Below are 23,158 nucleotides of genomic sequence, written 5' to 3' on the forward strand. Positions count from 1 at the left end.
ATTTACTAGCTATTGATCTTCTTTTTTAAATTACGCAATTACTCTACAATTGCATTTCTTCTTGGATAGGACCTTACCTCTTTTTTTAATAGAGGACATGGAGTCTTGGCTTTAGTTTTTCAATCTTTACATGCTCATCTTCCATATGGCTTGGCTTTGATCGCACGAACAAAGTAACCTCTTTTTGAAACACATTGCAGGCTGGAGCACATTAACATCTCCTTTTCCGGCAATAATAGAAGCCGAGTAGTCCCTTTCTAACCTGTTGAACCATGAAACTCTATAGCAGTATCACTACCCTCCGCTGGATTCCATCGTTTGCTTATCTTATACATCCTCCCCCCCCCCCCCCCTCCCCGCCATCCTTATTCCCCCTGTGTTCGAATTCCGCAATGCAAACTATCGTAACTGAAAGACCTTGACTGTGGTGAAACAGGAGTCCAAACGAATTTGCCCGAAAAATATTCGCGTTTCAATGATCCTAGTATTTTATATTTTACCAACTGCTGGGCTTTAGTTCTATTTCATTCAACCGAGTCGAAGCAAAAACCCTCTGCTATAAGGCGGCATTTTCGTAACCTCCCTCGTCATATTTTACGTGGATATCCTTTTCTTGAAAAAGGTGAATCTTGTAGCCATTTACGTTTTTTTTACGTTTATCTTGCAAAAATGTCGGTGATTTTATTTTCAAACTGATGAAGGGACAACTTCCACAACCAGTTGTTTCAAGAACTTTGTAAAGAAAATACAATAGAAATTTGTCAACTCAAACATTTCGTCCTTAACCTGATTTCCATCCACTTCGGTACAAAAGACAAAGCCCTCGCTTAATCAGACTAGGTGAGCAGACGTTTCCGCGAAGAGGACTGATGATATTGAATTGTGATTTTTTTTACTCCATAATTTTGTGTTAGGAATTTGTAAACTACGAAAATCTAAAACGCGCGTTCAGTCCCTTTGTGACGTCATAGTAAGTGGGTTTCACTTGTGCGACTTAACGAGTCAAAGCAAAAACCCTCTGCTAAAAGGGAGAATTTTCGTAACCTTCCTCGTCATATTTTACGTGGATATCTTTTTATTGATTTAACTCAGCTGATAAAGCTGAAACCTCTTAGTCATTTATATATACCTTCAGAGGTGCCGTCCAAGCGATGTAGCGCATCCGGTTTAAACTGTAGTTACGTAAACCCCTATATCAAATTAAAGCTTATAGAAATGGCCATGAAACTATACCAAGATTTTGAAATAAAATGAATTGCTGAATTTTTAGCCTTGTTTTCTCGAATCAATTTTTTCACTTGGAGGAGCCACTTCAAAAAGCTAAAGCTCAAAGCGAATTTGTTCGTTTGCCTTCAAATTTGGACAGTAGCTAGTGTAACATATAAACAACAAAAAGGTGTCTGCTAATTTTTTCTTTCGAAATAGTTTTTCTCCGAGAGCAATTTTTGTACGATCACTCCACATTTTTTTGATCCTATTTCGAAAATGTTCTACAACTTTTCACTGTGATTGAATATGAGAAAAACACAAACACGTTTTTCTAGAGCTTTGGGTCCGGAAACTGAGGAGCAAATGAAATTAGCGAAATTCACTTTGACTTGTAGCTTTCAAAAGATGATTCGGACGCTCCCATTTAGAGTCTTTAGAGGTCGTCAAAAATTCGACAATTTATTTTATTTCCAAATTTTCATGGCATAGTTTGATAGCCAGCTCTATAACCTTTAATTTGATATAGGTGTTTAGGTATCTACAGTTTAAACTGTACTACATCGCTTGGATGCGAGACACCTCTGAAGACACCTCTGAAGGTATACGGTAACCTTAAATCGCAAAAAAAAATTCAGTAATTTTATTTTCAAACTGATAAAAAGACAACTTCCACAACCAGTTGTTAAAAGAGCTTTGTAAAGAAAATACAACAGAAATTAGTTAATTCAACTCAAACATTTCGGCCTTACCTAGTTTCAATCCACTTTGGTACAGGAGACGAAGCCCTTGCCTACTCGAGGACTTTAAATTTCCACGAAAGGGACATGATACATCACATGACTTTCCGCGAAGGGGACATGATACATCACATGACTTTCCCCGAAGGGGACATGATATTGAATTATGAATATTTTTTAGTCCATAATTTTGTAGTAGGAATTTGTAAACTACGAAAATCTAAAACGCGCTTTCAGTCACTCTATGACGTTATAGTAAGTGGGTTTCACTTGCGCGCGCATGACAGCGCCGAGAAATCATCTCTTCCCGCGCTTGTACAGCGTGACCTGAGAGGTAAAAGAATCGATCAAAGGCTTTGGGTAAAAGAAAATTTCTCACGCCCAGCTAGAAGACTCGAGGCAAGAAAAATGTCGATAATAACCAATGATAAATTACACGATATTCTTCTCTATTTAGGGCGGTGCCTCCTATTCCTTTTTTATACTTGGACAGTTTTTGACAATCTCGTACCTCAAGTCAAGTGGAGAGAAGACTCTGGGTACGAGATTGCTGGGTATGACTGTGTGTGAAAAGTAGACTGTGAACAGGATCCTAAAGTGAGGCATAGGGGAAGACAAAAATTGGCAAGCGGAGCGATCTAGACTTAGCCTGCGAATACAGCGGCCTCTCATTCGCTCCCGCTACTACGTGCGAAACGCGAAGAGAGACTCTCTTCGCGTTTCGCACGTAGTAGTGGGAGCGAATGAGAGGCGGCTGTATTCGCAGGCTAATCTAGACTACACTGGATTTCTTTCCTCCCTATACAGGGTGTTTCAAAAGTTCGTGGACACTTTATTTTAATACAAATAAATGATAGTTTTAGAAATCCGATATTAATGAAGGTTTTCCAGTTTTATGTACATTGTTTCCTTTGACCACTGTTGAAACATCAATATCCAGAGTGCCCCCCATTGTTCTGTATAACGTTTTTGAGCCGTTGCGGCATGGAACGAGCTGGCTCCCTTAGGCTTGCTAGCGGTATGTTCTGCCAGGCGTGCCGTAACCTTGATTCTAGTTCTCCCTTCGTCTTAGGGATCGGATCTCTGTATGCAGCTTCGTCGATGATGCTCCATAGGTTTTTAAGGTCAGGTGAATTTGCTGGCCACTCATCTTTTTGGATAATATTCGGGAGGTTTCTCTTGCACCACTGCTGTGTTGCTTTCGCCGTATGAGCTGGTGCGCCATCTTGAACGAGGCTCGCATTGCTATTGTTTGTGAAAAGCTTTCGTTTTACAGGCTCTTCTGTTGTAGATCTTCGGCTGAAAAGAGGCTTCACTTCTCTCTCAAGGATTTTTGTATGTAATACTCTGCCGTTACAGTCTGTCCTTGCGGGATGAAATGTAGGGAAGTAAGGCCGCGGCCTGTCATGCCACCCCATTTGGCGCTTCCTTTAAATTGGTACGATGGCGGAACTTGACTCTCCTGTGTGCCCCATACGCTATCGTATTTAGGGTTCGGAAAATGAAAAGGTTTTTAAGGTACTCATCGCTAAAGAGAATTTTCCCGTTCATCTGCTGTAAATTTATGATATTTTTAAGCGAATACTAAGCGAGCTTTCCTCTGGTTGTTGCTCAGAAGTGAAAGCTTTTTTCGTCTCAAAGGTTTTCATCCTTTTCTTGACATATACCTCCACACTGTTGGTGCAGATCCAGGCAGACCTTTGTTCTTCAGTTGTTTGCTGATTTTCTTGTAGAATTTCCTCTTTTATACTTTGCTTTTTCTATAACTTTCTTTGTCATTCTGTCAAGGACTGATGGTCGACCACTTCTTGGCTTGTCGTAAACTCTTGTGAACCTCGCTACCCAGCTCTTGCTTTTTTGCAGTATTTTAGCCGTTTCTCGAACAAATACTCCAGATGATCCTAGAATTGCTGCTTGTGCTCTTAAATAGACTGCATTTTTAGGGTTCATAATTAAAAATTATACCAAGACGTGGAAAATCTACAGTATGTAGTTGCTACTGAAAACAGACAAAAATGGCGGGAAAGTACAGAAACACACACGTTACAGATTTGCACCTTTTGGCGGGAAAATATTTATTTCAACGGGGATTTTTATCTGACTCATACAAAAGTTCTGAAAATCGATAAATAATAAGATTTGTTAATATCTGCAAGAAAATGAAGAGAAATATAAGAAATCTGGATGAAGTATAGACTTTTTAAAATGTCCACGAACTTTTGAAACACCCTGTACTTCCCTTGGGAGCCCGCTCACAAGCTACGTGAAAAGTTTATCTTAGCAAGGGCTGTTGGAATCCAAAAAGTAAATGGAACAATGTATTTTCAGGGCTAATTAAGCAACAATTTCCATTAGTACTTTAGTAGCTGCATTATTTCGAAACGCACAGAACGTATGCATAGGAACAGAAGGAGCTCACGTTCCTGGCAACTTTGTCCTCAAGGTCTTCGCGATATTCAAAATGGCGGTTCGGGTGAGGCAGATTTGCTGCGTTCTGGGATCCTTTAAAAGTAATCAACATCAAAACTAAGCAACTTTAAATTTTAAATACCTATCATATCATCGGCGTACGGGAAAAATTTTGTTGGGGGGGCTGAACATAATTTGCCCGAATGAAACTTGTTGGTCACAGATGCACAAGATGATTCTTTCGTGACGTCAAGTTTTCTTCGCCATACCGTGAGAGCACGGGCATTCAAAATAGTGCAAATATTTTCGGTAAATCGAGATCAACATTTCTAAAATACAAAACTATGAAGCGAGAGATAAAACGTACCCATTTGAGCTCTAAAAGAAGTATGAAGAACGATTACTTCGAGACCCAAATATGTCAATAATCCTTTGTATGTCTGCATTGTCTTGTTTGCATACTTTTTTTCAATGTTAATAACGGCGATACTGCTAAGTCGGTCTTTCTTGTCTCATTGTGGATCTTAAAAATGTCTTGATGCGGCGAAGGGCGCTGAAAGACCTTTCAGCAGAGTACGAGGTTGCAGGAATTGTGGCCAGCATGGAGGCAACTTTATATAGAACAGGTAAAATGTCATGGAGACTATTTTGATGCATGGTCATTACCATCACGGCTCAAAGATTGACTTCTCACTTGATAGCATTTCGCTATCCACGCCATAGAAATTTGATACAGTTTGGATGTTGTTGGTGCTTGGAGAACGGCTGAATACGATTTCGCCCAGTGCGCACAAAACCTCCTGGTCATTGCCCTCAAACCTTGATTGAAGTTCACTGACGACTTTGTCAATACTTGTGTAATAAACTGATACTAAAGTGGTCTTTTGGCGTCTGTTGTGTGCTGTCGTTCGCTGCAGCAGGTGTCTCACCACTGAGTAAGGCCCTGAAGTCGGCGTGATGGTCTGGTTCGAGGCACCTTGGCATCTCTGAAGGTAAATTTCGTACCCTCGATTCCTATTCTGATTTTTTGCGCTATAACATCAGCATGTGACCACATCTGAGTGAAGCTCTCTTCATTGCGACAATTGCTCAGTGTCTTAACGACAGCATCAGCAGTCTCTGTTTGGCAGTGATGACATCCATCTGTTCTCCCTGTAGATATCTCCTCAAATCATCAGTGTTGGATAAGATGAGCTTCAAAACCATCAAGCCATAAACAAACTTAAAGTCACAAATTGAGTGGAGAAGCGAATTACTTTCGTTGTAGGTCTTGAGATCGCGATCCTTTGATAAAGTGACCACGCCTTCCATTATCCTCGGCACTTGCTCTAGCACGGCCCAAATCAAGTTATAAAAAAATAAAATATTTTTTACTATGTCTTTGCCCTAACGGTACATCCGTTTTGCCCGAATAATACTATTTTTTTTCCGACAGGGGGGGCTGCAGCCCCCCCAGCCCCCCCGCCCCGTACGCTGATGTATCATATCTCAATCGATGGTTTTACATATAATACGCGCGGATAAATTGCGGCGAGGAAAAATACGAACAATGAGCAAAATGTCCGCACGTATTATATGTAAAACCATCGAACAAGAGATTTATTATTCCACTACAAACAGATTTGTTATTTTTGGCTTCTCTTTTCTGGTAAGAGTGTTGAGATACACCCGGCATTATCTGTCCATCAGTATACACTCGATTGCAAAAACGTTGACACCTAAAAAGCATAAACCGTGAACGATAAGACCCAATGGCTTTATGGGTATAAGTGTACTAAGCTTTTTATTCTCCGAAGATTCAACAAGGCCGTCGAGTGAGAAAGGTCTATTCACGATTTGCATTTCATACCGATCTCAGGTATCCAAAGAATCGAAATACTAGCTAACAAAAAATAACGATACCCCACAGCGAAACCCGCCGTTTTAACAACTTCCCTTGAATTAGTAACCTTTATACCGGTCATCGACAAACCAGTTATGAATTTTAAATAGGACTTATTTTACATGTGTAGCATGATCATTCGACTCAGCTCTTATGTTAAGCGTGCCAGTCTCGACTTCGGGCTCGGGGGACACAGAGCTTAAAAAGAACGAGTCATATTTCATGCAAGTAGCGTGCTTGTATGGTTTCATGACTTATAAAGAACGAGTGAAGTCATGTGCAAGGCTGTCAACCTCACACGCCTTCAAATATGGAGAATATGACTTCCTCGGCCAGCAATAACAAAGCGCCTTACAGAGGCGTAGCATCAAGGCCAAATTCACGGGTTCAGTAGGGTGGAGGCGGGGGCGGGTAGGGTTACATTACACATTACCAGAAACGACGCTACACATTTCAGATTTTCTTGTCAGAAATTAGAGTCCACCAAAAATACAGACATAACTCTGGAGACCAGAAGAAATGGATCAACATCTGGGGATTACAGACCTAAATCTGGAGAACGGGAGATGCGGTTTAAAATCTTGAGACTCCCGGATTATCCGGGAGAGTTGACAGCCCTGCATGTGTAGCGTGCTTGTTTCGATTCATCGCTTTAAGAACGAGTTATGTTACATATATGTAGCGTGCTAGTCTTGACTTAGGGCTTAAAGAACAAGTTATGTTACATCTGTAGCGTGCTTGTATCGGCTCACGGCTTTAAAAACGAGTTAACGGTTACATGTGTAGCGTGCTAGTCTCCACTTAGGGCTTAAAGAAAGAGTTATGTTTAATACATGGGTAGCGTGCTTGTCAGTATCGTCTCATAGTTTTTAGAACGAGTTATGTTACATGTGTAGCGTGTTTGTATCGACTCACGGCTTCAAGAACGAGTTTTAACTCGTGTAATTTAAAAATTACATCTGTGTAGCGTGCTTGTACCGACTCACGGCCTTAAGAACGAGTTATGTTACATGTTAAGCCACAGGCAGCCCAAGCGAATTATCACTTCTTAGTGATAACTCGCTAAAATGGGCTCAAATCAGCACAAAATGGCAATACACCTTAGAAGCAAGGTATGTCATTTTTAGTTTTCCAGCATTTGTACCTCCTAAATCCGATCGTAAATATTTCCATACAAACCCTTATATTTGCGCCGTGATCGCTATTGCGCAAGATGATCATCGCTCACAGCTTGGGCGACCTGTGGTTAAGCGTGCTTGTATCGACTCATGTAACATGTGTAGCGTGCAAGTTTTGGCTCAAGGCACGACTAGACTTCCAGAGATTCTATCGGAATCGATGTGTTTCCAATGGATCCGATGGACTCCATCGGACGACTTTCCAACCCTCCTCATTGTATTGTTTGCACTTCCGGTGTCTCAAGTGGACTCGACTGTACTTCCTGATTTATTGCACGACTGGACCCCATTAGACTTTGGGTTTTGTCCACTGGAATCTAGTTGAGAGTATTGGACATGACTGGAGGCGCACATAACAGCGCAATCAGTTCTTTCTGCGCATGTACAGAGAATTGAGAGATCAAGGAATCGATCGAAGGCTATAGGTCGATAACATTGTCACACTCTGTGCTTACGAGGTGAAAGAGAGAAAAGAGAGAAAATTAAAAGATTAAAATTACAATTAAAAGAGAGAAAATTTGGTAGTTTAAGACAATCTCGCACCTCAAGTCAAAGGGAAAGAAGACTCTGGGTACGAGATTGCAGTTTATGAGGTGAAAAGCAGATCTTAGAAAGAGCTATTGAAATTGAAAAAGAAATTGTAACAAAGCATTTCCAGGGCTATAATGGAACAATAACTTTAAAAAAGCTTTAAAATAAGTAACAGTGTATGGATTTTTTCTTCCAAAGTTAAGCTTTATTTTCTCTGACAAATACGTGGCTACCCCTAAAAGTTTACTTTGTTTCTGCATCGTCAACTATTTTGGCAAGTGCAGAACGTAATGGCGCTTCGGGTGAAGCAGCCGAGAAGTGCCGGGTTCAAGGTCCTTTCCTGGTAATCAACACCAAGACTAAGCAAATCATTTCAACTAGCCTACACTGCAGACGCAGACGGGCTATAACCCTCAGTAATCCGAAGTCCAGTCCATTATCATTACGTCAATCAGTAATTTTTCCACCCGGCCAGGTAACCGCCCCGATAGTAAAGAGCAACACGCTGATCTGTTGTGCTTGGTTTGTTGATTGAGTGAGCGGCAAGATTTCTTCATTTACAGGTAAGAAAAACTGTTCAGTTTACTTTTAGCCATAGTAGAGATCATTGAGCGAGAGCATTAACCGATTAAGGCAAGCAAAGATACGTTCAACCAACACATTTTATATCTGAGAAACTAGGACAGGCATTCTGCGGAATACAGTGGAGTTTTTGTATGGGAATCTAAACTTTAACGAAGAAGAAATGCTTTATGATTTGGGTACAATTTGACTTTTGGAATTTTCACTACCCGCAAACTATAAACACTTGACGGCTAAACTACCCATTTATAAATGAGCCGGCTTGTTTGGCTAGCTCCTTGAGCAAAACAACTCGACAACTTTACTAATGATGGTAGAACATTCGGTGAGTGAAAAACAAAGACTGTGGACTTCAGACTGCAGACTACAGACCCAGAGTGAAATGCAGACTGCAGGCCAAGGGCAAAATGCAGGGAAAAGATTGCAGAGCAGGGTAAAATGTAAACTTTGGTGAAACAACGGTAAACAATGAAGATTACGATTATGTAATCGGGGTAATAAAGTCTTGTTGTTGTTGTTGTTAAAAGCAAACACCTGAGATTTGCTAAGATTTGAAATCGTCACCATCCCATCAGTCATTTGTCATAAATCTCCGCGTCTTCCTCTGGTTTGCTTATTTTCTTACAAATCCATTCATTTCAATTGAGTGTTGATGCATGCATTTAACACACAACTCAGTCCCACGTGTATACTTTCCAATTATAATAAAAGTGTAAACAAAAGTTATGACAGTTATAGAGTGGAGTGTAACCATGGCAAAAGCTCAGCTGTAACATAAGCAGACTTAAACCTTCAATTATTTTTTTGTATAGTAATCTAAGAAGCTACAACTTTAAGGATCAAAGGACAAATAGTTGGGATAAGAAACACAACATTTTAAAACAGCAGGAAATGGTCATGACTAAAGAACTGGAAGCTAAATTTTTTACCCTGTTATAAGAATGATTCCGATCATATCCATACAATCCATTTTATTCAGGCCTGAAAGTAGCCTGCGAACGCAGACGTATTTCCGGTCGGCGGAGTGAGGCCACTGGAAATACGTCTGCGTTCGCAGGCTAGCCTAAATGGGGCTAACAATTTTTCTTCGATTTTAACCTCATTGTGTTGGAAAAATCAGCTTAGTCTGTATTTCATCCATGGTCTGCAATCTGTTTTCTGAATTTTGCCCTTGTTCTGGTGTCTACAGTCTGTATTTACAGTTACTGATAGAATACAATTTTTTAATTTAACTCAGTTATGATCCAGTGTTTACTCTTGTTGATATTCAGCCATTGTATGTAAGTTTTATGTTGTACACCTTGGTAAATCCTCTATTTTTGAAAATTTGGTTTATGTTTTACGAGTAGTTCAGGTGAACCACTAGTTCTTCAGATACATGTACTAATGATTATATTGCAAATTGTCACCCTCTCTACTTAAAGTTTATCATTATTATTATTATTATTATTAGTTCTAATCAATGATGGTTTTGAATGACACTTAATTTTAAAATGAAAATGAGTGCTAATAAAAATAAACAACATTTTGGAAACTTCATGACATCACCATCAAGTAGGGGTATCAAACGTTCCATTATAATTGTCTAGTGCTTGCAAAATTTAGACCAGTGCTCGCTTGCTTGTACTTGCAAAATCTTTGCCATTCCTTGCATGGTTGGATTCTCCTAAAAGATTGCTTAAAGTTATGTTAATGATGCCTTGCAGGTTTTTTGATACAGAAATAAATCTATCTTTGCGTCTACTCCTATGAATCTGGCTGTCAAGTTCAGTTGAAAACACACAACAAAATATAAGTTAACTTATGGTATTGTTTAGATGTAAAAGTTGTGTGTATTGTTGAGGTGTCATTCAGAGAGAGTCTGTTTTGAAATGAATCTTTGAAGGGTTTATACAAGGGGATATTCCTTTCCATTGAAGATATTGAAATTTTATGGAAAAAAACAGGTCGGCTGAGTAAAGATTATAAGCGCGCTGTGCTATGCACTCTCACACTAACCTACCTTCTAAAGCCACCATTACACATTGAAACTTTTGCTGAAACTTGTGTTCAATGGTGCTGCGAAACAAGTTTCAGCAGGCGTTGCGCTGTGTAACATGGTCGGTTTCGTGAAACTTTTTCGAACTTCCGTTGCGAGACAAGTTTCACGAAAAGTAGAACCACTTTCTACTTCTGCAACGGCTCGCAACAGTCGCAGTGGTGAAAAAACAAGAGTTTCACTGTGTAACACCGCTTCGTAAAACTGGTCTCGTTTGCCGTTGCACACAAGTTTCAGCTAAAAGTTTCAACGTGTAACGGCGGCTTAAGCTTAAATTTTTTTGCATTATTTTTGAATTATACTCAATTTGCATACAGTTGAATCCCCAGTAACTGTTGTGTCTTTTTCTCGATAGTGAAGGTCAATTTTCTTGACTTCGGTAGGCAAAACATCATTGGCTGAGAGGTGGCAAACTGAGGGTGTAAACTGCAGGTTGCAGGTTGCGGGTTGCAGGTTGCAGGTTAAAAATTAAAATATAGAAAAAAATAAAAAATATATAAAAATATAAAACTCGCATAAATACACTTGCATAATGGAATGTTTTACTCCGGTTTATTTGAATGAATCTTTTAGATAAATATGTCATTTGAAAGCTAATAGAACGTCGACAACTGAAATGAAGACTCATGAGATAAATGTCGAAAATATTGGCGTGTTTCATTGTTTATTTAGGCGCAGCTCCCTGGTTTTGCTATTTCGGTGTTGAAAAAATAATTAGACTAAATATCAGGTCAAATCATTTGCGGATTGGTCTTTTAAACCCCCCGGAGATGCAACCTGCAGCTTACAGCCTCCTAGGTGGCAAAGGAATGCTGACCTCCAGTAAGGGGGCATATATGGGAAGGAGTATAGTTTGACTCGCGTAAAACTGAAAAAGACACCGTTTGAGGCTATTGTTGTTATTTATTTTTTCCCCTTACATTTCTTGGAAACACCCACTGATGTTCTTAGTGAATTTTTTCTGTCCCCCCCACTCATGATATATCCTTCAAACCATGTTAAAATACCATGACTCCATCCTCTTCCCATTTCCCTGTTTAACTTTAGAACCTCAGCTAAAATGGCTGATACTGTATAAGCATTTGTTGAGTCCCAATATTTAACATTTAATGACATTTGCATGATGACTTTTAAAATGCCAAATTTTAGAGTACAGTCGATCCTCCTGTAAGCGACCACCCATAATGTCAAGGATATGTGGTCGCTTACGGGAGGTGGTCGCTTACAAGAGGTCAGACCAGAGGGGGTCTACATTTCGGGTTGTTAACCGAGACCTAACCCTTTTGCTCGTGTTTAACGAAACCCATAGTAATAACTTTTCTTACCTACAAGTATATTAAGACTGGTCCAAAATCATTCTAGGCGAAAAAATATATATATATATTAGGGTCTATGGTGATTATTGTTTGTATCTCACAGCGATTGAGACAATTATTGCGAAAGAAACTTGATTCTTTTATTACTCCAAGTAGCTCTGTCTAAATTTTTCAGAAATGGAACATAAGCAAAAAGATAAGACAGATAAAAGATAAGAGAGTTTTTTCCTACAAGGGATTAATCTATTTAAAGTTTATTTCAGTGTGAAGTATAGTGCATGTGTATTTTATCAATTGTTTCAATGCTAAGCTATATCGGGAATCGGGAAACACTTCCGGTTGCTCCGACTGTAAGATTTATGGCGTCTGTTGTAATGATGTGGCCAATATGTTACAGTGAAACATTTTTCACTTTCCGCCTGTGAGAGATGCAGCAGATTATGTGTCTAGTGGTCGCCTACGGGAGGTTAAAAACAATTGAAAATTTTAAACAATCATCTCTTAAAGTGGCCGCTTACAAGAGGTGGTCGCTTACGAGAGGTGGTCGCCTACGAGAGGTCCCATCTATAGTGATTTGACATGAAAACTTTTGGTATTTTGGAAAAGTGGTTGCTAATGAGAGGTGGTCGCTTATGAGAGGTGGTCGCAAAGGGAGGTTCGACTGTATTTTAAAAAAATGATTAAACAAATTGAAGGACACAGCTGATATTCACTGTATAACTTAATGGAACTCAGTGTATTTAACTTATAAACCACATGAACAAATGGCTGTTAATTTTTTGGTTTGCCAAGGAATCATTGTAATATTTCATGCAAAGACTATACTTACACAATGTGTTATCTTTGAAAATCTAGCCCCTAACATTCTTTAAGTGTTCATGTCAAACATTTACTGATTGTCACCTTATAATCTGTTTTAAGTCACATGTACAAGTTTTGTGTTATGTTCAACAGGTGATTCATTAGCCTGTGTGGCAGGTGCATAAAAAATATATAGGGTGCAGAAAAAGCATTTTGCATGAGCGAGGGAGCCAACCGTTTCTCCTTGGATGTCTCCCTCCCTCGCACTCCCTATATTTTTCATGCACTTGCCACATAGCCTAGTGAATCACAAGCTTGTATAGCTGCCATTACCTGAGGCTAATGCATCACTACTTGTGTAACGTATTTGTAGAACACGGAATTGAAAAAAAACTTTTGAGAGATCAAGTGAGTATCAGTTATTTATTGAAATAATTTTTCATTCTCATTAAAATAAGCTCCAAAAAAATGCCCAGCATTACATTTAAAAAAACTTTGTTTACAGATCCATGAAGTGACATATAAAATAATAAACTGATAATGCTAACATAACATTATTTTTTTAACAGAAACTTTCTTGATTCCCCCCTCCCCCTCTTGCATGTATGAGCATAGAATACCATAAACATAGCAGTAGCATAATCAAGCAGTTAAATCAAATGTTTGTTTCTAACTTACTACTTCTGAGCTATTTTTCTAAAGAATATTTCTCTCCACTCCAGAAAAAATATTTCTATCCACTCCACAAAAAATATTTCTATCCACTCAATCACGTGGTTGCTTCGATCAAAAGGCACGCTTGTATTTCAGCTCTTGCAGTGAGCAAAACATAACAGGATTAGAAATGAACTGAACAGAAAGTCACAAAGTATTGCTTCTTTCTGTGTTGGATGCAAAATTTATCCTTGCCAATAATTACAATATTAATGTAATCCAGGGGCTTGAAGTGGGAATGCAGCCCTTGAACATTCCTCACATCAATGTGCTAGAGAACGAACATTTAGGTCTAGAGCTGTCAATCAATCAATCAATCAATCAATCAATCAATCAATCAATCAATCAATCAATCAATCAATCAATCAATCAATCAATCAATCAATCAATCAATCGATCATTCAATCGATCATTCAATCAATCAATCAATCAATCAATCAATCAATCAATCAATCAATCAATCAATCAATCAATCAATCAATCGATCATTCAATCAATCATTTCACTTGCCTATTTCAAAGCAATTACTTGAAGTATCATATTAAATCATATGGGCAGGAGCTCTAAGCAAACCCTTTCAGTTTTGGGCTTTACGATGGGATCCCCTGATTCAATATTACACATGGCTGTGATATACAGTATATTATTCCATATTATTTATTGATTAATAGATTCAATATAATATATGTTTTTTTAGTTATATCTATTTACTGTTCACGACTGACGTTTTCCTCTTTCTTTTGGAGGAGAAAATTGGTTTCATTGTTTTCTTGAATAAGCTAAATATTTTTACAGTCGAACCTGTATATAACGGCCCTGTATTAAGCGGCCACCCTCTATTAAGCGGCCAGTTTTTAAAGTCCCGATTGTTTGCTCATACAAACGCTGTATTTGTTACCTGTATTAGGCGGCCACCTCTATTAAGCGGCCGCGGCCACCCTGTAGCAGTCCTATGTTTGTCTTTCTTTGTTATTTTTACCTGTATTAAGCGGCCACCCTTGAATGGAAACTAAGCCATGTTATTTTGTGCGGTATTTTATTGTGTTTAAAATGCGATCCAGCATCACTATAAAGAAATAACATGTACAAAGCTACTGTAAGCTGATACTCGGACGTTTAATAATAGTTAACGCTTTTCAGATGTCCGCAATGTGCTGAAGTACAGTATCATATCACGAACGCTAAAAAAAAGTTTGTTTTGAATATGCTTCACTCTTTAGCAAGAAATTCCTCTTTAATTAACTTGTTCTTCAGCCATGTGACATTGAACATTGTTGATTGTCCTATTGTTTCCCTGCATGAAATGTTTTTGTATGATACGCCATTAAAATTGACATTAGACCACACCCAGTGAGTATTTTTAGTGATCCTGTATTAAGCGGCCACCTGTATTAAGCGGCCAGTTACTTAAGTCCCGAGGGTGGCCGTTATATACAGGTTCGACTGTATTTCTTTGATAGATTTTGGTAAATTGTTCCATATTAAATTTCCCTTGTATTTCACCGAGTGTTCTTGGTAGTTAGTGCGTGTTTGTGTTCTGTGTATGTTAGAGGTTAATCTTGTGTTATATGAACATCCTTATTGAATCTATGGTAGTCGTTAAAGGATCATGGCAACATGCTGTTTAAGAAACGGAACATGAACAAAGCAATAGTTTTATTGTTTACGTCATCTAAAGGTAAAACTGCTAATTCTTTGAAAAGAGGACAAGTGTGGTCTGTAAATGTTTTTGAAAATGTGATTATCCTTATGATTTTCTTCTGTAATCTCCCTACTGATTGTAATCTTGTTGTGTGTGTGTGTGTGTGTTTCCCTGTTCGTTGTTACCATAACTAAGATATGGGTAAATCAATGCATAACATAGAGCCCACAATTGACTACTCTGGGTAAATTATAGTGTCTTGCTCTGAACAGTATGCCAGTAGTATTGGCAATTTGTTTGTGGTCTGTGGCAAGAATGCAAATTCAGGTCATTTGGTTAAACGGCAGCCTTGTTGTCCACACATGAATTTTTAACAAGACTCCAACATGCAGTTTTCAGACTGGAAAGAGACCTTTTTACTTCAAGGACAAATCTAGTATCCGTAATCTCAAATCGTCACTAAATGGTAAAATGTAGTTACTTGATCTTTTCTAGCAAGGACAAAAGCATTTCTTTCTAGATTTCTCCCCCCTCCCCCTCAGTCCTATAAATGCTGACAATTAGTACAATGGTGGAGAAAAATATCCCGTCTAGGGTAGGCGTTGGATGATTAACGAAAGAATATTAGGTTGGTGTTTTTTGTGCTTATATAATAATAATAATAATAATAATAATAATAATAATAATAATAATAATAATAATAATAATAATAATGATAATAATAATTTTTTTTAAAATAATGAGAACTCTTTATTAACATATTTCAAGCAAATTGCTATTCACAAGTTAAAAGTAGAAAAAATAGCTATTAAAAACTATTACAATTCATTTCGATGAAAAAAGAGGCAACTTTCAAGCCGATTTTTTTCTCATAAAGTTACTATACTATTCTTATTAAAAAAAATCAATAATATATACAAAGTTAAAAATCTTAAAAAAGGGAATAAAAACCGACATCAAATGGAAGGCTACCAAGAAAAACTAAGAAATAAAATTATGTTCCCAATGTTTTAATAATAATAATAATAATAATACATATTTATGCAGGATGACCATTTCAGTTATAAAAACTGCTATCAACATGGGTCCTGCGTTAAAAAAAAATAACAAAAAAAAACTAGATCTAAAAAAGCTATATAACAAATCGAGAAACGAGAAATCATCCATTTGAACAGAGATAAAAGGACTAAAACTAGAATTCACATACAATTATTACAAATATCTGCCCCTTTATAAAAAAAACCCGCTCTTTTTGTCGATTCCAATTTAACCCTATCAATAACTAGTTTGTTCTTTTTCCTAATATCATAATCATAAATATCATGTCGTTTAAGTTGAAAATAATTGGAAAAATAACTTGGGGCCGTTCCCTTGAGGCACTTTTCAACCAGTTTAACAATGTGGTTTTTCTCTTCTTCTTGTAAGGGTGTCCCAACCAAGACTTGTAGCCATCTGTTCGGTGGACAAATGGGCAGTATTCAAGACTATTCTATCACCTCGTCTTTGTAAACATTCCAGACTTTCTTCATTCCCTTTACCACATCTATGGAAAACAGCACCACAATAATCCAAAATTGGAAGAATCGTCGATTAAACAATCTATTCGCTGATTCAATTGTTAATGAAGGTCGTGCTCTTGAAAAAATCCTCAGCATCTTGGAAACTTTCTTCTTTACATAATCGATATGCTGATTCAGAGAAAGGCTACTTTCCAATATTACGCCAAGATATTTAAAGGCATCACAATGTTTCACAGATTCTCCCCCCAAAGCTATATCGATCCCTTCGATGGCCTGACGATGTAGTCTCTGTTGTTGTTGTTAGTCTAAGGTTTTTTTTGGGCCATCTTCAATAATCTTTTTACCACCAAAAAGGGGCTTCAATTTACAGCATTATGTGTGCCTGTTAACATAGATGTGATTGTAAGCCTGTAGGCCAGTCCACAGACCTAAAGTTGACCATGATAAGCGGCACATGCTTGAACGTTCCATAATTCCAGCAGTCAAACTTAACTTATGCTTTACCTTACGAAAAACATCCACGACATTTTGTACTGAACTTTCTTGGTTGCCTTATGTCCTGTAAAACGCTAACTCACAAATTAGATACATGCGATAACCGAAGGACCATTTACACAATCCAAAAGTAGTTCTTGCACGCTCCGCGTGCCGTTGTTTAGTAATACATCAAACACGAGGAAGAGTGTTTCCTCCAATTTCCAAACACCGAGAAGTAAGTTGGAAAAAACGAGGCGCACCCGAGTTTCTTTTAACCAACTTTGAGGTGTTTGAAAAAAGGAGGAAACACTCTTTCGAGTGTTTGGTATAGCTTCTCAAAGTATTGATAGTTCTTGGAGAAATTCGAAGCAAAAGTTCACAAAATTTTATGATAATTAAGATCACGTTTTTAAACCTCCTTCACGGTAATGATTTGCTTTGTTTTGGCTTGATGAATTATTAATTAGCTTGAGAAGCTGTTGTAAAGCCTCCCAACATGATTCTTTCTGTACACCTTTTCCGTTACATCCAGATGGTTATTTAAATTACCTTTCAGATAGCAGACAGCACTTAAGCAGGATGCCAAGATTGTGGAGGCATAAAAGAGGTCAAGTTTACAAGTGCCTTGTGTGTGGCAAGTGTTTTCGGGATGCAGGACATCTACTGACGCACGAAAGAGTTCATACTGGAGAGAAGCCATTCCAATGCAAACAGTGTGGCAAGTGTTTTAATGAAGCAGGAAATCTAAGGAGACATAAAAGAGTTCATACTGGAGAGAAGCCTTATGAATGCAATCAGTGTGGCAAGTGTTTTAGTGAAGCAGGACATCTACGGACGCACGAAAGAGTCCATACTGGAGAGAAGCCATTCCAATGCAAACAGTGTGGCAAGTGTTTTAATGAAGCAGGACATCTAAGGAGACATAAAAGAGTTCATACTGGAGAGAAGCCTTATGAATGTAAACAGTGTGACAAGTGTTTTAATCAAGCAGAAACGCTAAGAATACATGAAAGAGTTCACACTGGAGAGAAGCCTTATGTGTGCAAACAGTGTGACAAGTGTTTTAGTGTAGCATTTACGCTAAGGAAACATGAAAGAGTTCATACTGGAGAGAAGCCATATGAATGTAAACAGTGTGGCAAGTGTTTTGGTGATTCAGGACATCTAAGGACACATGAGAGAGTTCATACTGGAGAGAAGCCGTATGAATGTAAACAGTGTGGCAAGTGTTTTAGTCAAGCAGGACATCTTAGGACACATGAGAGAGTTCATACTGGAGAGAAGCCATATGAATGCAAACAGTGTGGCAAGTGTTTTAGTAAAGCAGAAAATCTAAGGATTCATAAACGAGTTCATACTGGAGAGAAGCCTTATGAATGTAAACTGTGTGGCAAGTGTTTTAGTCAAGCAGGAACGCTAAGGAAACATGAAACGGTTCATACTGGAGAGAATCGGTTAAGCCTTATGGATGCAAACAGTGTGGCAAGTGTTTTAGTCAAGCAAGAACTCTAAGGAAACATGAAAGAGTTCATACCGGAGAGAAGTCTTATGAATGCAAACAGTGTGGCAAGCATTTTAGTGCAGCAAGAACTCTAAGGAGACATAACAAAGTTCATACTAGAGAGAAAACAAATGAATGCAAACAATGCAATGCGTTTTTTCGCCGCTCGGAAAGTTAAAAAAAACTCGAAAGATCGCACAAGGATGCTACGGATTGTATTCAAGATAACTTGTCCAAACAAACCTACAGTTTGATGGAACTCCACTCTTGGTCATGTTGAAAAATACATCTGCTGGATTTGTCAAGAGGAGTTGAGTAGTGAAGGGCTTCTTCTTTGTCACTGTGAATATCATATGATAAGTGATTTTCAAGAATAAACTGAGGAATTACTTAGATTTCAGCAGTAATTATACCCCATTTAATCTACACCAAAATAATGTGGATACCTTGTTACTACGGACACGTTTTTAATACAGGCGGATTGTCTTGGTTCTGAGCGATATATTTTCTTTACCATTAACCCGTTTAGTAAAGTTCGTCCCTTTAATATGGACACCCGCTCCCGTCCCGCGGTGTTTAAACGATGCGAAAAACCAGAAATTTATAATCAAAGCCTATTACTGCGGACGCCTTTAGGACTAGAAATGGTTTCGTTTCTTGTTTACAGTGCGTAGGTATAAGATGGGTTTGATTTTATATTGGTGAGGACCAAGAAAATTTCTTGTAGTGATGAGGTTTTGTACATGTATTGGTCAGGACCAAGAAAAATTCTTATAGTCATGAAGTGTTGCTATTCGGTTGGTGCTTGTAAAGTTGGTGTCCACCTTGGTTAGGAAATTCACTAGCAAATTTTAGGTCTACTTGGTGTTTTTGTAAGGTTTTAAACTCTTGCACGGAACTGTGGTTTTCCGTGGTATACATATATATAGGTCATACTTGGAGCAGCTCTTCATTTGTGGGAAAGTAGAGCGTTGCGCGGGGCGAAATTCCGATACTTGCTGAAAAATGGCCCAACGATTGTTCCTCCAAGGAAAGAGAAAACGCACAATTTACGTCAAGTTGTGCCATGAGTATTAAACTAGCTTTTTCCAGTTTGTTACTATATATATATATATATATTTGTACGTAGGGACAGAGTTGTGTTACACAACACTTGGAACGAAAATGGAACAGCACAATAGGCCATTTTACTGTTGTGTGTGTAGTGACCTGGCCTTGGATTGGAAGCGAGGCTGGGGGTGACTTTGTTTTGATACAAACCTCACTGCTTTTCATGTGTAAATGAAAACTAGGCACAAGAGCAGCATGATCTACATATGAAAAGCAGTGAGGTTTGTATCAAAGCAAGGTCACCCCTAGCCTCGCTTCCAATCCAAGGCCAGGTCACTTAGCACACAACTGCAAAATGATCTATTATTGCTCAATGGTCATTGGAAAACCAAAAAATGGAATCAGTGTCTACCATTGACTAATTGTCTAATCCCTATTCCACGGTGTAAGCCTGGTTCACACGAAAAACATAACGACATAATGACATCACCCAAACTTTATTTTGATGTTAAATATTAGTGTGGACTAGGCAGGATAACGACAGAAGAGGGATATAATGACATAGCCAACGACGTAAGGATAAACTTGATCTTTCTTGATGCCGTTTTGTTGAATGTGCAAACCAGGCTTTATTGAAAATCGCTCTTTAGAGCGCGTATGAAGTAAAAAATTACTTTCCCTATTTGAAACGTGCCCTTCAATGAAAACACGAATGGTGTTTTCTTTTTTCGAATATCTTTCTTGTTCCAGAGATTTTCAAGTTTTTGTTTAAAAACTGCTGACGTCACAAATCATTTCAGTACAAAGACCAAAAAACAAAACCAAGACTATTTCGGGAAACATTGGAGTGATGCTTCTCAAACTTGGCACCAATAATGTACGCCAGGTAATGTTGCCATGGTATTAGTCTCGGCTCCAGTCCTTTTCTGCTATGAACCAAATATCTCCATTTTCGACCGGATAAGTGGAGGCAGACAGTCCTACTTGAAACGCACGAAGTCCCCATATGCCCTACGCCTCCTCACCAGATCAATTAGAGTAAATGATGTCTGATTAAGACAAAAAATGAGAACATCAATCGAGCATGGAATATACCCAAAAGCAAAACGTTGCCATGGCAGCAGCAGAGTGGGCGTCAATTTGTGTCTTAGCTGAGGTACATCACTTGTGCCAAGTTTGAGCAGCATCACTCCAATAGTAATAATAATAATAATAATAATAATAATAATAATAATAATAATAATGGTAATAATAATAATAATAATAATAATAATAATAATAATAATATTTCTATGGCACAAATTAACATGTGGGTATGATCAAATGCGCCTTACAAAGTATGTATGAAATTAACATAATTTATTTAAAATAGTTATTTACAATTCTTACATCAAAAGCTATTCGTATTGTAAGCAACTCTAAATAAAAATGTCTTCAATTTGGACTTAAAACATTTAAGATTGTCCTCGTCCCTTATTGCACTCGGTAGTTTTTTCCAGAGTGATGGTGCAGCAGCAGTAAAAGCCCTGTCACCGAGTGTCTTCTTCGTTTTCGTGGATGGTGGTACTAACAAAATGTTACCAGAGATATTTTTGATTTTGTACTTTATCTTTGTACTGAGAGGATTTGTGGCGTCATGATGTGAGTTTGTGTTCAGGGTATTTTTCACAATTTACCGATTATAGGTCTTCTGTTTTGACATAATTCCCTGCTGCTGTGGATTGAAAAAGATAGGTGGAACTGGGTATGAATTCACTAGCGATTGGTCTTCTTTTTTAAATTACGAAATTCCTTTACATTCCTTGTCCTTCTCATCAATTCTTCTTGGATAGGATCTTCGTTCTGGTTTCGTTTACTCACCTCTTTTTCATAGAGGCCGCAGGTGTGTGTGTGTGTTTTTTTGAATTGTTTATATCTTATTTTTTCTCCTTTATCATCTAATATGAATGCGGCTAATTCGTTCAAATTTAATGTCTTATCATTGAACGTTCGGGGAATCGGGGATCAAATCAAGAGAAGGTGTATATTTTCATACCTAAAAGGTTATAATACCTGTAAACTATTTCCTCCCATTGGCTTAAACGGGAGGCGAGAAACCGATTTTTCGTTGCGTCATTTGTGGTTGAAGCTGAATCTCGCTGAAAAACAGCGGTCGTTTTGTTTATAGATGAAATAAAGTGAGCAATTTTATTTCGTAACTTATCCGTGAGAGTCGGAGCACATTAACAGTTCTTTCCAGCGGAAATAGAAGCCCAGTAGTCCCTTTATCACTACTCTCCGCTGGATTCCATCGTTTGTTTATCTTATAAATCATCTCCCCCCCCCCCCCAAAGCCATTCTTATTCCCTCTGCCTTCGAATTACATAAAATGGATAAAGTGACCCTTGCAATGCAAGTCCTTGACTGTGGTGAAACAGGAGTCCAAACGAATTTGCCCGATAAATACTCGCGTTTCATGCCTGACCTTAGGTATTTAATTTTTTTACCAACCGCTGGGCTTTAGTTCTATTTTATTCAACCGAGTCGAAGTAAAAACCCTCCGCTAAAAGGCGAATTTTCGTAACCTCCCTCGTCATATTTTACGTGGATATCCTTTTAATGATTAAAGTCAGTTGAAAAGGGTGAATCTTGTAGTCATTTACGTTTAAATTGCAAAAAGTTTCGGTACTTTTATTTTCAAACTAATGAAAAGACAACTTCCCGAACCGGTTGTTTGAAGAACTTTGTAAAGAAAATACAATAGAAATTAGTTAATTCAACTGAAAAATTTTGGCCTTACCTGATTTCCACCCACCTCGGTACAGCAGACGAAGCTCTTGCCTAATCAGAGTTCAACAGCGAAGGGGACTGATGATTTTGAATTGTCAATATTTTTTTCTTCGTAATTTTGTATTAGAAATTTGTAAACTACGAAAATCTAAAACGCGCGTTCAGTCCCTTTATGATGTCATATTAACTGGATTTCACTTGCGCGCGCATGACAGCGCCGAGAGAGAAATCGCATGCGCATGAACAGCGTGACTTGAGAAGTAAAGGAATCGATCGAAGGCTGTGAGTATAAAATATTCTCACACGCAGTGCTTACATAGTTAGAAGACTCCTGTGAAGAAAAACGTCCAGATTGATCAATGATCAATTACTGTAATCTTCTTCCCCGTTAAAAACGGTGCCTCCTGTAACCAACGGCAGTTTATAATTTTATATATAATTTTTCTTTTATAATTGTGGGCACATAATTCAGTCACATGGACTGCCAAGTGTTGTTTTTAAATAATCAGTTAGTAATAATATAGTTAATGACAATCTCGTACCTACTTGAGTCAAGTGGAAAAAAGCCTCTTGGTACGAGACTGCAGTTTATGACTATACGTGAAAAGTAGACTGTGAACAAAATCCCAAAGTGGGGCATAAGGGGAAAGCAAAAATCGGTGAGCGGAGCGAGCCATGCGCGGTCTAGAATTTACTCGATTTCTCCCACCCCCCCCCCCCCCCATATCCCCCTTAGGAGCCTGTTCATCTGCTACGTTGAAAGCAGATCTTAGCAAGGGCTATTGGAATCCAAAAAGAAATT

The 23,158-nt window shown here is 38.2% G+C and overlaps 1 protein-coding gene across 1 annotated transcript; it reads left to right on the forward strand.

The window, feature by feature from the left end:
- The first annotated feature begins 8,443 nt into the window (after window positions 1–8,443).
- Window positions 8,444–21,783, forward strand: LOC146453924 (uncharacterized). The gene is made up of 2 exons (XM_085096046.1): window positions 8,444–8,509; window positions 17,593–21,783. Exon 2 carries the CDS (start codon window positions 17,616–17,618, stop codon window positions 18,546–18,548), a length of 933 nt encoding a protein of 310 aa, XP_084952172.1. The 5' UTR covers window positions 8,444–8,509; window positions 17,593–17,615; the 3' UTR covers window positions 18,549–21,783.
- Window positions 21,784–23,158: the final 1,375 nt, after the last annotated feature.

This window comes from Pavona decussata, unplaced genomic scaffold, assembly GCF_977016875.1.
Source record: "Pavona decussata unplaced genomic scaffold, jaPavDecu1.1 SCAFFOLD_321, whole genome shotgun sequence".
Classification (NCBI taxonomy): Eukaryota; Metazoa; Cnidaria; class Anthozoa; order Scleractinia; family Agariciidae; genus Pavona; species Pavona decussata.